The sequence below is a fragment of the Brassica rapa genome, chromosome A06, assembly GCF_000309985.2.
Source record: "Brassica rapa cultivar Chiifu-401-42 chromosome A06, CAAS_Brap_v3.01, whole genome shotgun sequence".
NCBI classification, from domain to species: Eukaryota; Viridiplantae; Streptophyta; class Magnoliopsida; order Brassicales; family Brassicaceae; genus Brassica; species Brassica rapa.
This window is the reverse complement of record NC_024800.2, coordinates 7,297,933-7,321,992: the sequence shown is the minus strand read 5'-3', so window position 1 is coordinate 7,321,992 and position 24,060 is coordinate 7,297,933. Positions and strand designations below refer to the sequence as shown.

Sequence of the window (24,060 nt, the reverse complement as noted above, 5' to 3'; positions counted from 1 at the left end):
ATACTCCCAGCGGGATCAGGTCACAATCCTTTCCTATATGGTTTTGAACCCACCGCAATTGCCAATGGTTTCTTTCTTGTCTTTGTTTCCAATTGTGTCCAGTCCACCAACAGTTTAAAGGTCTTATCATTGTAATAAGTAGTAATACCAGTCAAATATCACTGAAATAAATGAGTCTTTTGTTCCCAACAAGGTAAATGATGAATTCTTTTGAATTTTGTACATGAGAGTCATGCTTTCAAGTTCAATTCTCAATGTTTCCACCATTACCAAAATAATTTTCTTTTCTTTTTTTTTTCCTTTTTTGCCTTCTTCCTTTTTACAGTTTGTTACGCAAAAAAACATTGGGGAATTACACATGAACCAGGCACACCACAACAAACCATGCACATAGTGATCCCACTTTAGTCATCTTCTTCAACTCTATTACTGCTCCTGCTCAGTGATCATTGAAGAAGTACTGGGAGTTGCTGCTCTTTGAACGTTTGGACTCATTATAGGTTTCTGTAGCTGCTTTAGAGAGGTCATAATCTCTGCAAAACTTGGTCTTAACCTTGGATCCCTAACAAAAAAAAAAGATTATAACCATTACAGACCAGAGCTAAATTCATCAAGAAAACAAAAATGATAAAGATTCTACAATAACACTACTTACGTCTGCCAACATTTACTGATGATATCTGCAATCCTAGGATCCACAGATTCAGGGATTTCTAGTCGTCGATGTTGAAACCCAACCGCTCCAACAACCTGCATTGGGTTCATCTTCCCCCATGGTTGCTGTAACGTAAAGAGTTCCCATAGAATGACTCCATAGCTGTACACATCACACCTGTTTTTCACATGATAGATCTGGTTCTTTAAAAGGGGAACATCACGTGTATAAAAAGATAGAAAGCAGGTGCTTTAGAAAAACCGTACTTTTCATCCGCAGGTTCGTTTCTAAGTACTTCTGGAGCCATCCATTCAGCCTGAAATGAGCAAACACTTTATTAAACCTAGCTAAGAATCAAAGTACTGGCAAGTAAGACATCATGCTGTTCCTGATAAAAGAAAATTTGTTCTCCGGTTTGATGAACTAGTGAATTTCTTCTAGCAGCTTACCGTGCCTGCTGTTGACTTTGAAGAGAGGTATGTGCTTAGTTTCATCCTAGACAATCCGAAATCGCACACCTGAGAAATATGTAAAGCCATTACAGATATACGAATAGTAACATAATTTTGGTCGGAGAGAAAACAAAGTTGGGAGAGCTGACCTTGACAACCCAGTTTTTGTCAACTAGAAGGTTTGGAGATTTTAGATCACGATGGACAATTACTGGATTACAGCTGTGTAAATAATTCATTCCACGAGCCTGCAGGAGGTTGGAAGAAGTTTCTTGTAAGAAACAATCAAGAAGATACTAATAGACACTGGAGGTAAAAGGAGTGGAAGTGAAAAGAGTAATAATACAGCATCAAGAGCCATCCTCAGACGCTTTCGCTCATCTAATTGGTTATTAGGCCTGTGGATTAACCTATACAAGCTACCTCTGCACAAGCAATTTTTTCCTTCAAATTTGTGAAAAGCTGTAAAGTAAATATCCAAGGAAAGTACACACAGAAAAGAGTCTGAGCTCTGCTCATTAATGGATGGGAGAGGGGCAGTTATCATTATGAAAGGATCAAAATAATACCTAGGAAGAAATTCTGTAACAATTGAGAGGTTTGGGGGACGGGTTACAGCTCCCATGAAGAGAACAATGTTAGGGTGTCTGAGCCTTCTCATCATCCGGACCTTGCATCAAATTCAAATGAAATGTTACAAAATCTTTCACTTAGCAATAAAGCATAGAAACTTGAAAAGGTACGAGAGGGTTCCAGAGAAGGAAAAGCTTGTACCTCACTTCTGAATTCCTCCAGTGCCTCTCCGGTAATATCTTGGTCAATGAACTTCTTGACGGCCACTGCCTACCAAATCAAGAGTTTCATCGTTATTGAAACAAAAAGTAAATTTAAGACTTCTGTGTGGCTGTCTGCCAATTAAGAGCTACTCACAGTTCCATGCCAATCTCCCCTATACACTTCTCCGTATGATCCTGCATAAAGAATGATAAAACTAAAATGCTTATTTGTTGTAGAACTAGTTACACTAATACATATAGTAGAGAGCATAAGACAGTACCCAGTCCGATACGCTCAGCCACAGTAATTTCCTCCCACAGAATCTCGCATTCAGCCACATCATCAATTGCAGCATCAGATTTTGAACTTTCATTGCCTGTAGATCTGTCGGATATTCTTTCTCCTCCTGAACTTGGCCCGTAAGGCCCACCAGAACCACCATCCTCGTTGCTTTGCGAATCTAGTTCAAGCTGCCTTCCCACTGCGGCAGCTGTCGCCACAACTGCAGCAGCTGCTGCAACAGAAAGTTCTAAGGTGGAGGAATCCGAGTTTGCCGACTTTGCGGCAGCAACAACCATGGAAGATGCAACAACAGCAGCTGCAGCTACGGCAACAGGAACATTTCTGGGATAGTCGGTAGATGTTTCAGAATGTGAAGAATCAGACAAATGACCGAGAGGTCCCGAGTGTTCCCGTTGATCATGAGTATTTGCTTTAGATTGCGGCCTTGGGAGTGGAGGCAAAAACCTCACAGGACCAAGATTGCTCTGGACTCTTCCTTGTTGAATGGTTCCAAAATCTTCCCCTTTCTCATCGTTGGATTCAGCAACAGATCTGCTTTCAACTGTTGCCTCCATTGACTCTGAATAAACTTCAGAAAACAAATTCCGAGGAGCAACGACTCCACTTTCAAGTAATACATCATGAAGCTTCTGAGCTAGTTGAGGATTCTCTTTGGCAGCATCGATCATATATTGTGAAACATCTTTTACTTTCATCCTTCGTCCAGCAGGAGAGCTAACACCTTCAGTCCAAGAAGGCGATCTGGCATGCGCGAAAGAATGAGTAGGTTTGCTGGAAAGATGTTGAACTGGAGCCTTTTGGCTTCCCACAACTTCTTTAAAAGTATTTGGACGGATCATGAGATCACCTCCACCTTCAGATTGCTTTTCCTCCCAGGAACCCTTGGTCCTAGAGGGATGTTCTGCTGACCAAGATTCTGCGGGCTCTTCAAATGAGGTCTCAACCCAACTGCTGGAAGAAGCTACATGAGATGAATCAACGTCTCTGGGACTAGCAGAGTAGACAGAATCGTCATAGTCCATTTGTAGTCCAGCTGCATCAGCGGGGATGAGGGTGCCTGGATCTCCCATGAGATCAACAATGTACTCCCTGAAGTTCACATTTCCATTAGTTAGGGAAGTACATTGCAACTCCAGCAGAAATAATCACAATACAAGCCAAAAACACACTCAATCATGCTTTCATTTTATAGTCCAAGAAATTTTTTATCTAGCCTCTATTAGATTTGAACTTTGAAAGATGCGAGTTAGCTATACAACACAAACCCAAATCCATATGCACCAATGTTCACTTTTACGTATACACACATTCTCCTCTACAAGTGTTACAGAAATTGAGAAATATAGATAGCGAATTTTATTTGAATATGAACGTCACCTGCCATCATCAGTCTTAATGGAGTTCATTGCCACATCATCTGAACCGGTATATTGCTGTCCTTTGACTATTCGACAAGGAACACCAACACTATCACACAAAACCTACAAAGTCTCATAAGAAAGAAGAAACAAAAACACCGCACGCGTTTTAGAGGTGCAATAAGCTTTGTCTGTAATATTCGTAAAGTCATACAGACTAGGGACTTTGACACAAAATTTCAACGGAACATGCACCAAACTAGTAAGAAGATTCAACGGTCACAAGATTGAAAATGAATTCCTCTCTTATGCTAATTTTAACACAAAACAAAAATAAGAGAGAGCAGGGTACATACTTTGAACAACAAGGCGCGATGACGAGCCAATCCAATAGTTAGAGAACCCAGGGGCAAAACCATGCTACAGAGGGTTGCTTTCAGACTGTAGCTCAGACTCCACCAAGCTCTTAATGTGCTATCTGGGTCTACAACAGGTCCACCCATGTAATCTCCAACTAAAACCGCCAGCTTCCTCACCAATTCACTGTTCATAAAGCCTGAAGAAGACACTGACTTTGATTTCGCTGCAATATCAAGAGCCTTCTGTTCAAGTCTTAACAGATTAGAATCCTTGCTTCGGTCCACTAGAACAGCTTCCCAAGTAACACCATCTGACACAAGTGTCCCCTGAAGATCAACTAAGGGAGGTAACTTTTCTAAGGAAGATTCATTTATCACTCCACGCAGGTCATAGAAACCATCCACGATCTTGTCATCATAGCCAAGACAGTTATAATGCTGCAAAAAAAAGCATCCAAATTCCAGATCATATATAATGTCTTGAGGTGGATTCTTGTATAATAACACACATTACTGGAATTCTATAGTGGACAATCAACTTAGCTTTTCTTGTATCTATCACTCTCTAGCAGAAAAAAAAAATGAAAACTTTGAAACATTTCTAATTATGGCAATGAGTCAAAAGCCTTACCCAGTATCTATACGCCATGAGCTCAGCAGGAGAATTCTCAGGAGCAGGAGGACAGGAACCTAAACTGAACTGTTTAATAGCCTCAATCTGAGCAGCTTCAGGATCCTCCCTAGCACTTAGCTCTAAAGCCAACTGTATCTGATACTCTTCCTCAACCACAGGATCCTTGGAAGTACCAGAACCCAAATCTTTCATCACGGATTCAGACACAACGGGAGCACCACCACCACCACGCTCCAAGCTCGCCTCATCCCCTGTGCTACTACTATTATTAGCATTGGAAGAAGTTGTTGTGCTAGAGCTTTTCCTCTGAGCAACAGAGCTTAACCAATTCGAAAACCCCGCAAAGGGTTTGAACTCAGGGTTATGATGGCTATCTTGAGAAGGAGATGGCTCTGCATCACTCGACTTGTTGCTCCTGTTTGAGACCGAGCCTTCCCCGTCTTCGCGTTGATTCGGAGTGATCCGCAGCTTTTTTAGAAACTTCTTCATGTTCATCTTCATACTCGGAATGCTAGAGCATCGAGCATGGGCCTGTGAACTTCTCCATCCCCTCGAATCAACAGAGAAATGAAGAAGGATGGCTCAAAACCCTAATTCCTCGCTAACACGACCCGGAGATCCGGAGCTCCGTCCAGATCAACGGAGTCTAACTGCAAGCAGAAGGAAACCTTAATCGGGATCCAAATCGAAGCAAGACTCTCTCTCTCTCAAACGCCTCAAGAAAGATCGGATTTTGATTACGAGCAGAGACTAAAGATAGTTCCTTTTCTCCGGATTTAAAAAAAGCTGATCAAAGCCCCAATAAGGAGGAAGAGATGAAAGTTTCGAGCTTTGAGCAAGTAAACGAACGAATCCTCTTTGCTTCTCTCTCTCTCTCTCTATAGAGAGAAAGTCCACGATAGTCGATAGGCCACTTTCTCTTTCTCTTAAAGTCCGACAAAAATCAACTAAAAACTAACGTAAAACAGAGAGGAGTAGATAGCTTACTAGAGAAGTGGATTCTTGAGCTGGAGACTTTAATTTCTTTTTTGCTTCTTTTTTTTTTTTTGCAATCGTTGTGTCATGCAAAAATAAAAGCATTTTTTCCACTCCACATTTTCGCATTTTTATTCAACACCATAATTTATTAAAACAAAAAATTAACATTGTAACAAAATACATAATTTATTAGAATAAAAGCGGAATTTTGTTCTTCACTTCACATTTTCTCAATTTTATTCAACACCAGAATTTATTAAAACAAAAAATTTACATTGTAACAAAAATACATAATTTATTGGAATAACAAGTGGAATTATAACATATATTGTTCTCTTTTCTCATTAGTTTTGTAAAAAGAAAACTATTTTGTTTTACAAGAAAACTATTTTGTTTTACTTTTAGGGAAATCCCTTAGTCTTATTTTATAAGTTCTCCAGTCTAGCAAAACAAAACTAACATTTCTCTTTCTTGTTGAAAACAGAATAAATCCAGAGACTCAATTCTGTTATAAACTAGTTTCTGTTTTGTACAACCAGTAAAAGCTAATTAAGCAATATAAAAACTTATCTATTCATTTTAATGAAATAATAAAGATTATGCAATCTTTTTAATTAAAAGAATGAAAATAACAACATTATTTATGATCGTGCATTCCATATTCATTATTCCTTTTTCGCGTATCCGGATTTATTAAAATAGTTCATTTAAATAAAAATTGTCTTTAGGTTATAAAAAATCTTAGATCAACACTTTGATGCCTTAATTAATACTCCCATGACATACTTTCTAAAAGTTTTGAATGTTACGAACCGTTCCGTCCTGCACCGCAGTTAACACTAACAAAAATCTCTACATATGCCATATATCTATACGTTTTTATAACTGTTAAAACCGCATCGCAGTTAAACCGCTTGTTCCGCACCGCTTAAACCGCGTTATTATTCGAAGCCTAAAGAAAGAAAAAAAAGCTCCCATGACATATCGTCATGAGTAATTACAATTATCATTGATCGATTTGAAAAAAAAAAAGACAACAGGTTTTCTTCACCAATAAAATGATTGTTCCAAATTAATGCCATACTGGCTTATGCCAAATTAATGCCACGTCATTGTTATCCACAGAGAAAATAAATTGGAAAGAAGGTCTCTGGCCTTCCAATTGGCAAATTAGGCGTCATCGCCGCCAGGGACCACCTATCCCACCAAGCAGTTTTCTTCCTCTCACGAAAATAATGTTTTTAAAAGCGTTGACAATTAAAAAAAAAATTAACTTCCATCAAGGACGAAACCCAACTAAACATAAATAAAATAAAGTTTTTTTGGTAAAATAAATAAAATAAAGTTGCTCATATATATATCAAAACAAAATAGGAGGAAGTAGTAGCCATTCTTCATTCTTTGCACGTAATCTCATTCTAGATATCTCGTGTCTCTCATAAATACTATATTCGTTTATTGCTTTCCAATGGTTTCCTTTGAAACTTGAAGAAATGCAAATTGCTTGTAAAGTTAGTTATCATATAAGAAGTATTAGAAATAATGAGGACAGTCTTGAGTAGAGAATTGAGATCTTTGCTGGATGCTAAAAGCGGATTGCATGAGTCAAACTAAAATACCAAGTACACGGATTAATGGTCAAATCTAAAAATTACGAGGGAATAAGCTGAGAAAAGACATGACAATATCAAGTTTCATTGACATGTAATATATTCGAGACTATACTGTATATATGCACCTTACATATTAAGGGAATACTACATTTTGATTCCTGCACCTGCACGGGTGTTTCCTTTATTTTTTATATAAATATATATTTGTTGTATGTAGACAGAGTTATATTATTATTTTGCATTAAATGTTATTTTATTTTTATTATAAATATAATGTAATATATTTCATATATTATTTTTTCAAAAATATATTGCTATTTATTTTTCATGTCACTATTATATATCATATATGTGTCATCGTATAATTAATCATATTTTATATGTACTATCATATAAGCAACCATATAACTAATAACATTTTATATGTATCATTGTATAAATAATCATATATATTATATTTTTAAAGCTTAATGTGAAATATAAAAACATAAATTTAAGTTAGTGTTTGAAATTAGGCTTTGTATTGTATTTTCCTTATATATATTTATTTATAATGGTTATTAGAAAATATTTTAGTAAAAATTAACTTTTGAATATGTGTATATTTTTGAATCAATTTGTGATATAAATCAATTTTAAATTAATATTTTGATTTGAAATCTGTATAAAAAGTTTAAATTTTGTTTTATGATTATTTTAGACAAAAGATGTTTTTAGGTAATTAGATTGTGTTATTTTCGTATATTTAAAAATTGGTCCGAATATATAGTTTCTCATAATAAAATAGACTTTCAATTTTTTTTAATAACATAAGTCCATAATTGTTTTTTTTAATATACTGATATCCATATTTCCAAACAATATTATATTTTTTTACTGCTATCTATGTTTCTAATCACGTCATAAAGGTACTTCTAATTAATATTTTGATTTGAAATATGTATATAAAGTTTAAATTTTGTTTTATGATTATTTTAGCCATAAGATATTTTTAGGTAACTAGATTGTGTCATTTTCTTATATTTTAAAACTGGCCCGAATATATAATTTCTCATAATATAATAGACTTTCAATTTTTCTTAATAACATAAGTTCAACTTTTTTTTTCTTAATATACTATACATGCTTCCAAACAATATTATACTTTTTCTACTGCTATCTATGTTTTCAAACACTTCTTAAAAGTAATTCTACTTTAATAATAAAGATTGATATGGTTGGTTTTGGTTTGGGGACACTAATGGGGAGTCTAGTCTATGCGTGAGTATAAATGATCAAAAACCCAATACCAGAAGCATTTAAAAGTCTCGAGCTCTGAACAGGTAAACATACCCAGTTTCTTCTCTCTTTCTCTCAAAAACTTTTGTTTTTATCTTTCTTATCATTTGAAATACATGTCCCTGTTTGTAAGGGGTAGTACGTAGGGAAGCTGTTACAATTGCAGTGTTGTGTGTCTTTTGTGAGTCCGTACCAGATTCAAAAGTGAGGACGATTCAAAGCAATTTTTAGTCAAGATTAACCAAAGACCAAGGGTGAAAAAGGACACTCAAAAAGTACAAAAGAAAGAAAAAGATAGATGGATGGACCAATAGTATGTAGTCTTTAGTAGGCGAGGATAGTCCTTTTAAGCTCAAGAATTCTTAACGTTCACCAGTTTCACACATTCTGTCTCTAATTATCTACATTGCAAGACCTAACCTAAAAAAAAAATCTCTGAAAGCTTTCTTCTTAACATATAATGATGAGATCCTCATCGACTTCTTTTACATCAAAGAGGTGTCGAGCTCCACAAGAGAAGGTCATTCTTAAGGTCACAAACCTAGAGGACGAAGGGATAGATGTCTACAAAATGGGTACTCATGTACATCTGAAGAAACTAATGCTTGCTTACTGCCAAAGGAGAAACTTAGACTACAGGACTCTTAGGTTCATCTTTAACGGTAGCTTCCTCAGGCCAAGACAGACTCCTGCTCAGCTCATGATGGAAGATGACGATATCATCCACACGGTCATGGAACAAGCTAGCAATGCCGGCCCTAACGACGATGCTTTGATCTCCTTGTAATAAACAAAACGGTTTCTTGTCACTTTTCCGAGAGTTTCAAAACTAGAGCATTCTAATTTGTTGCCGGTTCAGTTTGTTGTGTTGCATTTAGTAGTAGTAGTAGTAGAAATGTAGAACCTTGTCCAGTGGTTTTAATCAGTAGATTACCTATTTTGGATGGGCAAACAAAGCTTATTTATATTTTAATTTTGGTCAAGGAAAGTGTATTCAATATATTATTTAGAGTTGTTTGATGGACAATTGTCAATAATAGCACCTTTTGAAGTTTATGTCTCAAAAATAGCACTAGAAGGAGAAAGTCACAAAAATGACATTCATTAAAGGGTAAAATATCCCTAATACTCTTGGTTTAAAATTAAATAAACAAACTAAAATAAATAAAAATAAATAAAATAAAAATAAAAAAATGAAAAAAAGATTTTTTTTTATAGTTTCAGATTATATGTTTTCAGATTCGAAATTTTTATAATTTTTTTTTCGAAATTTTTTTTTTTAATTTTTTTTTTTCAAATTTTCTTTTTATAATTTAAAAATACTTTTTGAAACTGTTTTTAAAATTTTTATTTTTTATTTTAGTATTTATTTTTTATAAAATTTTAAACCCTAATTCCAAAACCCACCCCTTAACTCTAAACCCTAAGGTTTGGATTAATTAACCCAAGGGGTATAAGTGTATATTTACCTCTTTAATGAAACCTATTTTTATGACTTTGAACCTTGAGTGCTACTTTGGGAACATAAACTTAGTTTGGTGCTATCCTAGTCTTTTTCTCTTGTTTGATTTTTAGTGGATTTTTAGATAAATTATAGAAGTTGTGATTTTTTAGTTAATAAACTATAGAATTCTATCTAAAACCATTTTTTAGTTACAATAGTTGTACCATAACACCATAGAATCATCACAAATCTTTATAAATCCACTAATATACTTTTAATTAATGACATGAAATTTCAAATACATTTAAAATTATAAATCAATTCAATACCACTGGATTTGAAAAAGATAGAAAATTTATGTTTGAGTAACAGAAGATTTTTTTATTTTAGTATATATCACTTTAAATTCTGGATTAAATCCAATCCCTTAAAAAATATTTTCTTTGATTTCAAAAGAAGAATCATAAGTATTAAGTACACACTTCTTGTATGAACCACTACAAATGCATGCCCACACCACACGGCACACGGCCACGTCACTACGGTAACCTGAATCCGGTTAGTACAAAACCGGTAATTTCAAACCGGGTCGTTGAAAGATTCTTACGTTTTAAATATACACACTAGATTTTGACCCGCGCTTTGAAAGCGCGGGTTTATTTTTGTTTTTTTTTTCAATTGACAAATATTTAGTAAATGTCACATTTTCATATATTTGTGTTTTATTTTATAAAAGACTTAAAAAATTTATTTTATTTATCGTATTTCATTTTAAATGACTATTTATGTTAAAAAAATTAAACTTTATTTTTTTAATGAATTAAGTTGGTATAACTCTGATAAATTAATTTTATTATGGGGTTAATATTTTAATTAAAAAATTATATACTTTTAATAAAGATTTATACTTTTCAATAAAAAAAAGCAATTATTTTTATGAATGCTTAAATTATATTAAGAAAAGAAAAAAATAATAATTAAGAATAGTTGAAAAAAAATTATTTGAACTTGGACTCAATGGCCCAAAAGAAAAAAAAAGTGAGAATTGAATCTGATTTTTTAATAAGCCCAAATGGCCCAAGAGAGATTTGATTTGGGCTGGATCCAAAAATAATGACCCAATATAGATTTGTTATTAATATTACTTAATTGCCCTTAATGAAACATGCAATGTTAGTGAAGGAAACATGCCCCTAAGGTAATTATGACAATAGGATCCTGCTTTAATAGTATAGATTTAGTTATTCCCTCTCATCTCTCTCTAATCAATTAGGGTGAAAGAAAAATATCTGATCATGCCAAAAAAAAAAATAATAATTGAAAGAAAATAGGAAGAGACAAAGAGAGAAGAAAGAACATGGTCTCCAACTCTCCGAAGGACGCGGCGAGAAAGATGCTGAGAATTGTTTGGCTGAGCTGAAATTAGGAAACCCAATATCGTAAATTACCAATCATTTTTAATCTGTTTTTCTAATCTAAAGTAGTGGTTTGGTTGATGGGTGGTGGTGGGAATCTCGTCGACGGTGTTCGTCGTTGGCTTTTTCAGCGTCCTTCTTCTTCTTCCAATATTCAAAACGAACCCATTCTTCTCTCCTCTGCTACTTTTTCTAATCGAGATCAATCAGGTGACGCTGGAGATTTGAATGAGCTTGTTGTTACTGAAGATTTCGATTTTACTGGGTTAAAGCTTCTTAAGGTTCCTAAACGTAATCACTTACCCATGGATCCTCAAAAGAAGGTTCCTTTCTTCTTCTTATCCTTGGCATCCTTCTTTCTATCTATGTTTGGTGATGAATTGATTGACTGTTTTGTTGGGAATTTAGACATGATTTGATTGAATTTGATGCAGTTTGGTCTGAAAGTTATTTTCTTTTGTCTGCCCTTGTTGACTGAGATTTGAGTGACTTGTTGTTTTGTTGTATTAATGTTCTGTGTTGTTGCCTTTGCTCCACAAAAAGATTACAATGTTCCAATCTATGTTCATCATTCTTCTCCTTCTCATCGTTGTTTCTATTTTTGTTTGGTGATGATTGATTGTTTTGTTGGTATTGTAGACATTGATTTTATTACAGTTGATGCAGTTTGGTCTCTTGTTTTGAGATTTGGTGTTTTGTTCTCTTCATGTTCTGTGTTATGAACAAAAGATTACAATGTCATTTTTTTTTTGTGTTCAATTTGATTGTTCCTATTGTTCATTGAATCAAACTCTGGAATCATATGTATTGTATTCTTCAGGGTGCGCAGGAAACTGAGTTCTTCACGGAGTATGGAGAAGCAAACAGGTACCAGGTTCAAGAAGTCGTCGGTAAAGGAAGCTATGGTGTTGTGGCTTCTGCTCTAGACACACACACTGGTGAAAGAGTTGCCATCAAGAAGATCAACGATGTCTTTGAGCACGTATCTGATGCGACTAGGATTCTCAGAGAGATAAAGCTGTTGCGGTTGCTTCGTCATCCAGATGTTGTGGAGATCAAACACATCATGCTACCTCCTTCTCGCCGTGAGTTCCGGGATATTTACGTTGTGTTCGAGTTGATGGAGTCTGATCTCCACCAAGTGATTAAGGCCAACGATGATTTGACTGCTGAGCATCATCAGTTCTTCTTATACCAGCTTCTCCGTGGTCTTAAATATGTTCACGCAGGTTAGTTTCCTTGATGTATACATTGTCTCTTTCAACCCTTATGGTCTCCTTTTAGTTTTGTTGAAATGATTAAGTGTTATGTTTGCAGCCAATGTGTTTCATAGGGATTTGAAACCAAAGAACATTCTAGCTAATGCTGATTGCAAATTGAAGATTTGTGATTTTGGACTCGCTCGTGTTTCTTTCAACGACGCTCCAACTGCTATATTCTGGACTGTGAGTCATCTTTCAAGCAACTAAACTGGTCATTAGATTTTCTGTGAACTCACTCCTCTTAATCTCTTATGTATTTTTTGTAGGATTATGTAGCTACTCGGTGGTATCGTGCCCCTGAACTTTGTGGATCGTTTTTCTCCAAAGTAAGATTCTTTCTCACTGAACCCAACTTCTGTTCTATATCACTAGAAAATAAAGACTTACAGATTTCAGTCTTGTAGAATATTGTTGTGTGGTTCTATGTAACATTTCATGCTAAGTGAACTTCATTTTCACATTGCAGTATACTCCTGCCATTGATATCTGGAGTGTTGGTTGCATTTTTGCGGAAATGCTTTTGGGTAAGCCTTTGTTTCCGGGGAAAAACGTGGTGCACCAATTGGATCTTATGACTGACTTTCTTGGCACTCCACCTCCTGAGTCCATATCAAGGGTTAGTCACTCAACTAGTTTGCAAAAAACATGTTCATATTTGAGAGTGAGTTCATTTTCTGTAATGAGATTTTTTGGGATCTTGAAATTTAACAGATTAGAAATGAAAAGGCGAGGAGGTACCTTAGCAGCATGAGGAAAAAACAGCCAGTCCCTTTCTCTCAGAAGTTCCCTAAAGCTGACCCTTTGGCTCTCCGCCTTCTTGAACGCCTGCTTGCCTTTGATCCCAAAGATCGTGCATCTGCTGAAGATGTAAGAGAGACGCAACTTTTGTTTTTCATTCCCATTTTCTTACACAAGAATGAAACTCTCATGTTTCATTGTTCTGATTTGCTTATTTACAGGCACTATCTGATCCATACTTCAGTGGTCTGTCAAACTCAGAGCGCGAACCATCAACACAGCCAATCTCAAAGCTTGAGTTTGATTTTGAGAGAAAGAAGTTAACAAAAGATGATGTCAGAGAATTAATCTACCGAGAGGTAACACAAAAAAAAAACCTTTCTTCTTCTACACATTTTGTTTTTCTCTGCTCTTCATTGGTTTTAACGATATCTCATATTTGGGAAAAAAACATTAGATATTGGAGTATCATCCTCAGATGTTGGAGGAATACAAGCGCGGTGGTGATCAGCTTAGCTTCATGTACCCTAGGTTAGCTCTCGTTAACATCTCAACAACTATAAATCATCAAAACAAAAGAAAAGTTGCGAAATGAATAAATCTTTTTGTTGTTCAGTGGGGTTGATCGGTTTAAGAGGCAATTTGCTTATCTTGAAGAGAATCAAGGTAAACCAGGAGCAGCAGCAGGTGGAGGAAGAAGTACTGCACTTCACAGACATCATGCTTCTTTGCCAAGGTAAATGTCTTTCACATAATTTCTCTCTTGCTCTTTCTTGTCCTCTTTCTCTGAAAGCATTGTGCTTCTATGTGATTGTGTGTTGTAGAGAGAGAGTTCCGGCTCAGAATGGTGAAACTGCAGAAGAAATCAGTGATGTTGAGAGAAGAGCAGCAGCTGCTGTGGCTTCAACCTTGGAATCTGAGGAAGCAGACAATGGAGGAGGTTACAGTGCTCGTAACCTCATGAAAAGTTCCAGCATCAGCGGTTCTAAATGCATCGGTGTCCAATCTAAAACTGACAAAGAGGTTAGTTAATATAAAGAGAGAAAGAAGAAGCAAAAAGAGTATCTTGAAAGGAACATGAAGATGGAGTTTACTTACTGTTGCACTGTTCTCTCTGTTCGCAGGACACCGTAGCTGAGGCAGATGATGAAACAGTTACAGAGCTTACTGATAGAGTTTCTTCTCTTCAATGATTCTTAAAAAAATTGTTTTCTCCATTTTCTTTTCCCTTCTACCACAGCTATCTTCGTGGTTGGGTTTGAATTGTTGTATATAATAGTTTGGGGGTGTGAATGAGAACTTTAAATAAGAACATCCATCTCCATGTATTTTTTCCTTTTGCTAAATCTTTTTTTTTTTTGATATATAAACTGATTTTCAAGTTCTTTCTACCGATTCAATTTGCTTTAGTATAATATATATTAGAACATTGTGTATCGTTTGAGTTTATCCCGAGAGGACAAATATTAGACAATAGAGTCTAATATTTCCTATGAAGATCTAAAAGTTATAATCTCTCGGTTCCCATTTGTTTTGGTTTTATGTTGTAATATTTAACAGAGCCAAAAATGTGTTGTTTCCTTAAAACAGTAGATGGTTGATAGAATAACATTTAGAATGAAAACGTGACACATCCAAATTGAAAAATTATTCATCAGAACCAAAAATGTATTGGTTCCTCAAAACAGTAGATGGTTGATAGAATAATATTTAGAATGAAAATGTTACACATCCAAATTGAAAACTCCAATAGACTCAACTGAGGAGATGCCGAAACTTGAGTCCCTCGTTAGCAACACATGATGCATATGTGTTAGAGAAATATAGTTGACTTTTTTTAACATATTTGTTAGATGATGTGAAATATTTACTGAGAACAATTATATGATCATTGGACCACTGACACCACTTCAACTGGCTATACAAAATGAAAAAAAAACTTATAGAAATCAAACCAAGAGAAAAGGATCACGGTTCACGGAGTACATTTTATCCTTATATCCTTTAGAGCCTTACTATTAGATTACTGGCAGTTGGTTGTATGACATGCACGTGAATTTTTTTCTTGTAATGGACCTTACTTATTCTGTAAGACACTACGAGTTACCACCAGTGGAAGTTAATTAGTTTACCAACTAGTACCACAAGGATCGCCCACACGTGTAAGGGTGGATCCTCGTAACTGACGGCAAAATTGGTGTCACGTGGCAGGTCGAACAAAAGGAATCGTGGGTAACAGCTGAGACCAAGATAATGCACGTGTCATATGTGGATGAAACGAAGTGTGAAATGGCCTATGCATGGCCTATAGGTTACATTACACTGATCCGACGAAAGCTTCTTTAAACCTTTTCCTTTTTTTTTTTTTTTTTTTTTGATAATCCAAATATCCGGACCTCTCACTTAGTCCGACTATCCCACCGCGTCTAATCGGAATTAGCGAAAAAGGTCTTAGAAATCAAACAGAAGCCATGTTAAATCCGCTGTGGCCGAAGCTCGAACTCGTGGTGGCGGACACCTCAGCCAAAGATTCTTTACTACCAGACCACGAGGCTCGGTTCCTTTACCACAAGTCAGAACTGTACTGTAGATTCCCCGAAATATTACATGAAAGATTAGATATGTACTTACTTAGCATCTTATTTTCAACATTGATATAGTATTTGATCATAGAGTTGGTTCCACGGTAATATAGCATTACTTTTGATGTTTGGTAAATCTGTTGATGAATGTGGACCTGACCATGAATTACAAGACACGAGTGGATTGTCTTGTAACATATGTACCATTGACGACAAAATAACGCATTATGATATTTTGTTGAGATATTTTTATCATTAATTAGTACTATATTATAAGAATACTAACAAGTTACCAACGAAAATATACGGAAACGCAATGGAAACTAACATTTATTCTTTAAACCTAAAACTATAATGAGTTCTAGATCTAAATAATTAATGTTTTGGTGGTGGATGTCTCGACAGATATTTATGAAAAATGTAAATAAATACATGTTTTTCACATATAAAACGCAAACAAGCAAAGACAAAAAAAAACAATCGAAGTGTATTATAGTTTAACCGCGAAAATATCAAATAAAATGGACTGCATGATGCATCATTGTTCAAATTCATTGTATTTGTCGATGGATTTTAAATATTCTTTTTTTTGTTGTAAGAAAATTTATCTCTATATATAAATCATTACAGTGATGTCCATCCGAATTAGGACATGCGCTCAACGATTCTTCTTCTATAACTAAAAGAATCTCTAATTCTCTCTTTCTCTATCTCTACTTCTCTCTTTCTCTTTCCGTGGATCGATGGCAGCTTCGGTTGATCCTTTGGTGGTTGGAAGAGTGATTGGAGATGTGTTGGACATGTACATCCCCACTGCCAACATGTCTGTCTACGTTGGCCCCAAACACATCACTAACGGCTGCGAGATCAAACCCTCCGCCGCAGTCAAGCCTCCCAAAGTCAACATCTCCGGCAACCCTGATGAGCTTTACACCCTCGTATATTTATTCATCTTATCACTTATATACATTTATGTGCAATCTCCCTTGCAAACATATCTTTGATTATACCAGCCCACAGGAACATGCATACATTCTTTAATATATGCTCTGGTATTTTCACTGAGTTTTCAGTTCATGATTTATTTTTTCGAGTTAGACACGGTTTAGCTGATTATTGGACCACAATATAATTAACATTTTTCTGTATGCATGAGTTGAAAAATTATTTGCCTTTTGTAAATGTAAATAATGGATGCATGCAGGTGATGACTGACCCGGACGCACCTAGCCCGAGCGAGCCGAACATGCGAGAATGGGTCCATTGGTACGTACGCGTGACACACTCATGCATAAACATCGAGTTTTTCTTTTAATTTTAACTATATACGAAACAAACATAGCGTATAAACATAATACACTTATTTCTTATGTTTCAGGATTGTCGTGGATATCCCCGGAGGCACCAATCCATCAAAAGGTATGAAAAAGAGAGTCGGAACTAAGAGCAGCTCCATCGGCAAGCTCTTTAATGAGTTTTTAGCATTTAAGAAAAAGGAAAAAGAAATTAATTTTGGTGAAAGAACGTTGAAAGGTTCTGATTACAGGATTTTAAGAATCAATATCAAACTTAAAAGGACAGATGTCATTATAGTAGTGTTTCAATTGGTTTTGGAAAATTAATACATAATTAAATTACTATAATAACATTTTATTTTTTTTAGAACCTTTCACAGGTTATAACCGATGGAGCTGGCCTAAGTTATTTGCCCTTTAGGAATATGCTAATTAACTTACTTAGAAATAAAGTGAAGTTAGTGTGAAGGTTATTAAGAAACATTTAATAATGGTTAATGATGTCCATGTTGATGTGTTTAGATGAAAAGGATACACTAATCTCTTTATTCATTTAAACACATTATCCTTGAGACGTGGTGCTTTCGGTTTGATGAAATGGATTCCCGTATTGCAAGATATTGATTGGTTCAAAAAGAAATATGCAAGTCTCTCAGATGCATAGGTTGCATAATATACAATTAATATATTTGGCTGTTTACAAGTTAGGATAGAAGATCCACTATCTAATTTTCGTTCTTTACAAGTTTTCTCACAATAAAGAGACGTGGTGTCTTCTAAAACAAACATCTCATGTATGTCTGTACGTGTACATTAACGTATGTCATCATATGAGAACCTTAAACACGACAAAATACACTAGAGTAAGAAAACGTCCAAGTATAAACATGTTTTCCAGTACTGGAACAACTATTGCTTAATTTATTTCATTTTAAGTATCACGTGAAACGTTTTAATAAATATGTATACTTGCATGTTTTCATTTTCTTTCAGGAAAGGAGATACTGCCATATATGGAACCGAAACCACCGGTGGGGATTCACCGTTACATATTTGTACTTTTCCGGCAGATCTCACCGGTGGGTTTGATGGTGCAGCAGCCGCCGTCACGAGCCAATTTCAGCACCCGAATGTTCGCTGGTCATCTCGATCTTGGTTTACCTGTGGCAACTGTTTACTTCAATGCCCAGAAAGAGCCAGCTTCAGGCAGACGTTAATTCCAATAAACAGACTAAAGAATAACGAGGAGAGCCTTTTCAGGGTTTTTACCCAAAAACCGGACTGGAAAGAAATGTGGTTTTTATATGTCAAACCATATTTTATATTATTCCGGTTCTCGCTACATATCTATATATGTCTATGATTATACAAATATGTTTGTGTTTTTGTGTTACATGAAGTTGTTTGCGTGTAATATATGGTTTTCGTTGGTGTGATCTTTTTGTATATGAATCGTATACTATTGTACATCAACAAAGAGGCAGAGAAGAGATTACACATAAATTCAAACCAAAATATATAAATTTACAATCGACGAAAGAAAATCAAATACACTGCTTTTAATTGTTTATCTTAGCATTCCTTTTTGAGAAAAAAACTAAGATAGCACTAAACCAAGTTTTTGTTTCCAAAGTAGCACTCAAAGCTCAAAGTCACAAAAATATGTTTCATTAAAGAGGTAAATATACACTTATACCCCTTGAGTTAATTAATCCAAACCTTAGGGTTTAGAGTTAAGGGGTGGGGTTTTGGAATTAGGGTTTAAAATTTTATAAAAAATAAATACTAAAATAAAAAATAAAAATTTTAAAAACAGTTTCAAAAAGTATTTTTAAATTATAAAAAGAAAATTTGAAAAAAAAAATAAAAAAAATTTTGAAAAAAAAAATTTCAGAATAAAAATTATAAAAATTCCGAATCTGAAAACATATAATCTGAAACTATAAAAAAAAAATTTTTTTTATTTTTTTTTTATTTTTATTTTAATTATTTTTATTTATTTTTGTTTGTTTATTTAATTTTAAACCAAAAGTATTAGGGATATTTTACCCTTTAATGAATGTCATTTTTGTGATTTTCTCCTTCTAGTGCTATTTTTGAGACATAAACTTCAAAAGATGCTATTATTAACAATTGCCCTTCCTTTTTCTCTGAACCTCTACAGCTTCGCTTTGAAGTCTTTAGGTTTTGCTCCATGGACTCTTTCTATAGTAATGTTCACATGAACTTGAATTTCAATTATATAGTCTTATGTGGGATCGGATCTTTCCTTATCTATGTTCTTATTATCAGAGTCTTATTTGATTATAGAATCATCAAGCTTGGGAAAATTATTGAAACCTATTTGATCATCCGAAAGTTTCTTAGAGTTTGGTGAAAAAGAAAATTCCATTGCTTAGCCATTGGTCCCAAAGGAAAGTTCTTGCATTCCGTACTCTACTATTTCCATATTGATTTCATCAGTGTTTCTTATATAACTTTTCAAGCTGCAACACCAGTTTGTTTAGAGCTTAATCTTGTTTGGCTCCTTGAGAACAGCTTATGGACCGATCATAATTTCATCTGCACTCTTGAACTATATACTTTTTTCACTTTCAGCCCAAGGACATAAACAAAAGCGGCAGTTTCTTGTACTATATAATCTAAGAAAAGGGCTTGTAACTTACAAGTAGATTATTATAAATTCATTGTCAAGTGTGATTATACTATTCGACCATGTTGCTAGATTATCAATGTAATCACATGAGCACAAAACGAAAGTAACATAGAATGGCAAAAGATCTCACAAAATAAGTAAAGATCCGAACCTAAAATTGACATAAAACAAAATATCCTTCAGAGTACTTTATCATGGAACATATGAGTTTGCTGACAAAACAAAAGAGTGATAGATAAACCAACCAAGGAGAGACAGAGAAAAGACATGGGATAACTAGTAACGGCCAATACCCCAAACCCTGATAACTCCATCGGTGTAACCACTGAACAAAGTGCTTCCATCCGCACTCCAGTTCAGGCTGGTGCAGTAAATAACCTATCCAAAAACCAATTCCAATACAATGATTAAAACATTAGAAATGTAGCTTACACAAAAGTTAACATGTTTAAGTATTGTTTAACAATCACATATCCATAAAAGACCAGTCAGCAATAAACTGCAATCACTATTCTATGACAGAGCCAATGTATGAACTATGAAGTTAAATTCATAAATACCATTTCACGTCTACATTTGCTATAACACATCTAGTTTAGGCTTTACAGGTATTAAAGCTATTCTCCTTGATCATAGGTTTTATCTATCTATACAAAAGCAGAAAACTTGCAATCCAAGGCAAACATATAATCGAACCAAGAGTCAAATTGTGTGTACCTTCCTCTTGGTGGCAGCAGTACCACTACCATCAGACTTCTCAGCCTCGGCCTTGAGATCAACCTTCAAATCCTCAACAACGCTCTTGCTCTCAAGATCCCAAATCTTAATACCCTGTTCGGTCGCAGCACACAGCCAGTACCTATTAGGGCTAAAGCAAAGCGCGTGGATCACAGAGTTAGCCTCAAGAGAGTAAAGCTTCTTCCCCTCAGCCAAATCCCAAAGCAAAACGACACCGTCTTTGCCTCCACTCGCGCAAAGAGAACCATCAGGCGAAACAGCCACAGTGTTAACATACCCAGTGTGACCAGCAAGAGTCGACCTAAGCTTACAGTTCGACAAGTTCCACACTTTCACGGTCTTGTCCCACGAAGCCGACACAATCGTCGGCTGAAGCGTGTTAGGACTGAACCTAACGCAACTAACCCAGTCGCGGTGTCCCTCACCGCCTCCCTCGGCGATAGTGTACTTACACTCCCCCAGAGTGTTCCAGAGCTTGATCGTACGGTCACGAGACGCCGACACGATCTGACGGTTATCAAGCGAGAACGCGACGGAGAGGACATCCTTAGTGTGTCCGACGAATCTTCGAGTCGACACACCGGCGGCGAGATCCCAGAGACGGAGCTCGCCGTCCCAGCTTCCGGAGAGCGCGAACTGTCCGTCGGAGGAGAGGACGACGTCCTCGACGAAGTGCGAGTGGCCGGTGAGACGCCTCTGAGCTACGCCGTAGGACTTGTCGTCCTTGGTGAGTTTCCAGACGATGATGGATTTGTCGCGGGAAGCCGAGACGATGGTGTCGGAGTTGTCGATGGGGGTGGCGATTGCGGTGACCATGTCGGTGTGCGCACGCATGGTGCCCTTCAAAACGAGTCCTTCCGCCATTGTAAGTAGGTGAGCTTGTGGAAGTAAGGGTTATCGCTTTTCTCAGGGGGTGGCGGAGATGCGTGAGAAAATGGCGTGCAAAACGGAAGAGGCGGTTTATATGAGAGGCAGATGATGGATTAGGGTTACTTTACTTGGGCCTGTGGATAAGATTTATAAATGGGCTTCTATCTTCTCAGGTCCATGTTTTGTGCCACTTTGTGTGGAAGATGCGGTACGCACCTGAAGTAACATTTTCATTTTCTGATTTACTTGTATGATTGACGGTTTAATAATCCCGCCGACATTAAAAAAACACCCAATAATTTGTTACGCACTATACGAAATACTAGGTGATATCCACGCCCTGCAGGAAGTAAATTTATTTGATAGAATTTATAATGTTCAAACTATATATATTAGAAATGTAAAAGTCATTGTAACAAATATATACATGTTATATAACTAAGATGTAACATTTTATATAGAGAAAAATGTATAAATTCTATTTCAGCTTTACGATTTGCTGAGGTGGTGAAGTTGATGGAAAAAATTTGTCAACCATTAAAAGTAATAGTTTTATTAATATTTTTATATGTAATAATTTTATTTAAAAAAAATAGACTCTTTCGAAATAAAAATAAAAAACCAAAATTGTCGACAACTAGAAGTAATCTGATAACCAATAATATTTTCCATCACATATTCACTATTTATTAAGTAAAATAAAATTTTGGAATGATAACCATCATTTACTTGCAAATCTTCTATATACTGAGTATCATCTACAGCAACCAAAACTCCACAAATGTCTTATGTAAACATGGAATAGTGGTTACACATATTAGTTCGACTATATATAGATGATAATATGACAACTAAAGTATAGAAACGACTGCATCAAATATTTAAATAAATTGTTTGTAAGAAATAGACAAAACAGCTGCATCCAACGACATATCTATTTATAAACTATAAAATTAGGATATAGGACTCGTAATAAAATATTTTCTAGGCTTACTAATTATTTTCCCTTTTAGAAATCAGTATATTGAGTCAAAGATACAAAAATTAGTATTGCTAAATTAGTGGTACATATTAAATTAATACGCTCCTTAACACACACTATAATCAATGGTCACATATGTATATAGAATAATATCGCTATACTGAGTCAAAGATACACAAATTATTTTGCTAAATTAGTGGTACATATTACATAAATACTTTTTTTAACACGCATTATAATCACTAAACATTTCATATGCAAAGTTACCTTTTTGTAAACTTATATAATTACCTTTCACGTACCCATTGATGCAACATGTAAGTAGACGGCAAGAAAATTAATAAGAATACAATTTTTTTTGAATTTATCTTCAACACTACTCCAAGTTGGTACAAACTAATGAGACCCAAATAATGTTACATGGACTTAATGTATGGTCCCTTTTAATGATATAATTGAATATGTCAGGCTTTTTTCATTCGGTCCATAACTATAGAGTATATGCTTCTTTTCATTCGGTCCATAACTATAGAGTATATGCTAATGTTATTAATAACAATGATTGTTAGCAAGATAATTTTTTTTTTACGATATTAGCGAAACTGTTATATATTATTTTACATGTTGGTTGTGGTCATCATTCTCATATGGCATTTTCATTATTTTGGTAAATGAGTAACTTGTGGTCACTAAAATTGAAATATCGAGCTTGTAACATAGTGTAATGTACATTATCTAATATAAATTTGGTCTAGTGTACATGATGAATACGTTCTAAAAATCAATATATGGCTCAACTATTATTTTATTGTTAAACAGTAGATGAATCTACATAAAAAATCAAATTTGGTTAAGACAAATAAATTGGTTATTTTGGGTTTAGCTATTTGATGTAAGACAGAATTATTTCGGTTCTATACGAAACATATAGTATAATTTTAGCATAATAATTAATAATGAATAATGGCATTACATGTAATAAATCTGGGTGATGGAGGGCTTTTAATGTAAGGATGTGAGAAGAGCTCTAGTGATGTCACATAAGTAATAATATTTTGGTTAATCACACATGAAAGTAAGGTTACTTACTAAAAGTTTTCCTCAAATAATATAAAAGAGATTTGAAATATATGTAAGAAATACCATTCATGTAATATTTCCAAAAGAGTTACAAAAAAATCAACAAGTTCACCATCAATGAAATCTTATTGCAGCAATTACACTAGTCGAGTGAATAGCACACAGATCTAACTAAAAGAACAATAAGCACATTTTTATATTTTCATAGAATTTACATATTTAACCATTTGTCTATTTCTAACATTGTTTACAAATGGTATAAGTGGTTGACTAATTCGATGCTAAATCATATATAATCATGATTAGATCTTCTTTGTTAAGATGTGAAGACAGCCGTTAAAACAGCAAAAATCTTGTTAGTTTTGCTGATTAGATGCATGCTCATGTACGGATACCTAAAACTACAATTAAATTTAGTAAAAATGCAACAATCTACAAAATCTCGGTCGTCTACACTGTTCTTCTTAGATCTCAAGCATTCACCATCTGTATTGGAACAACAGTTACCACTTAGCACTTACTAGCAATTTAGATTTTAAAATATTACTAGATTTTAAAACTGAACACAATATCTAACATCATGATTTTAAA

General features: G+C 34.9%; 4 protein-coding genes across 5 annotated transcripts; 2 read left to right on the top strand and 2 right to left on the bottom strand.

Moving 5' to 3' along the window:
- Positions 1–142: 142 nt before the first annotated feature.
- On the bottom strand, positions 143–7,293 carry LOC103872583 (probable serine/threonine-protein kinase SIS8). Of its 2 annotated transcripts, XM_009151014.3 has the most exons (13): positions 4,536–6,882; positions 3,902–4,342; positions 3,565–3,668; positions 2,165–3,276; positions 2,038–2,078; positions 1,882–1,950; positions 1,677–1,777; positions 1,454–1,532; positions 1,257–1,355; positions 1,105–1,173; positions 922–971; positions 656–832; positions 143–562 (listed from the first exon to the last, which is right to left on the bottom strand). In XM_009151014.3, the coding sequence occupies exons 1-13, from the start codon at positions 5,037–5,039 to the stop codon at positions 427–429; spliced, it is 2,982 nt and encodes a 993-aa protein (XP_009149262.1). In that variant the 5' UTR covers positions 5,040–6,882; the 3' UTR covers positions 143–426. The 2 variants fall into 2 exon arrangements, 1 of the variants encoding a protein (XP_009149262.1); XR_004448190.1 differs by lacking the exons at positions 143–562; positions 656–832; positions 922–971; positions 1,105–1,173 and having other exon boundaries at positions 1,454–1,569; positions 4,536–7,293.
- Positions 7,294–11,104: 3,811 nt separating this feature from the next.
- Positions 11,105–14,652, top strand: LOC103872582 (mitogen-activated protein kinase 8). The gene is made up of 11 exons (XM_009151013.3): positions 11,105–11,589; positions 12,087–12,495; positions 12,584–12,711; positions 12,795–12,854; positions 12,995–13,144; positions 13,240–13,395; positions 13,488–13,625; positions 13,724–13,797; positions 13,883–14,002; positions 14,091–14,289; positions 14,391–14,652. The coding sequence occupies exons 1-11, from the start codon at positions 11,347–11,349 to the stop codon at positions 14,457–14,459; spliced, it is 1,746 nt and encodes a 581-aa protein (XP_009149261.1). The 5' UTR covers positions 11,105–11,346; the 3' UTR covers positions 14,460–14,652.
- Positions 14,653–16,295: 1,643 nt separating this feature from the next.
- Positions 16,296–18,666, top strand: LOC103872581 (protein MOTHER of FT and TFL1). Its single transcript, XM_009151012.3, has 4 exons — positions 16,296–16,786; positions 17,053–17,114; positions 17,227–17,267; positions 18,137–18,666. Exons 1-4 carry the CDS (start codon positions 16,592–16,594, stop codon positions 18,358–18,360), a joined length of 522 nt encoding a protein of 173 aa, XP_009149260.1. The 5' UTR covers positions 16,296–16,591; the 3' UTR covers positions 18,361–18,666.
- Positions 18,667–19,888: 1,222 nt separating this feature from the next.
- LOC103872580 (guanine nucleotide-binding protein subunit beta-like protein) lies at positions 19,889–21,484 on the bottom strand. The gene is made up of 2 exons (XM_009151011.3): positions 20,517–21,484; positions 19,889–20,177 (listed from the first exon to the last, which is right to left on the bottom strand). The coding sequence occupies exons 1-2, from the start codon at positions 21,399–21,401 to the stop codon at positions 20,076–20,078; spliced, it is 987 nt and encodes a 328-aa protein (XP_009149259.2). The 5' UTR covers positions 21,402–21,484; the 3' UTR covers positions 19,889–20,075.
- Positions 21,485–24,060: the final 2,576 nt, after the last annotated feature.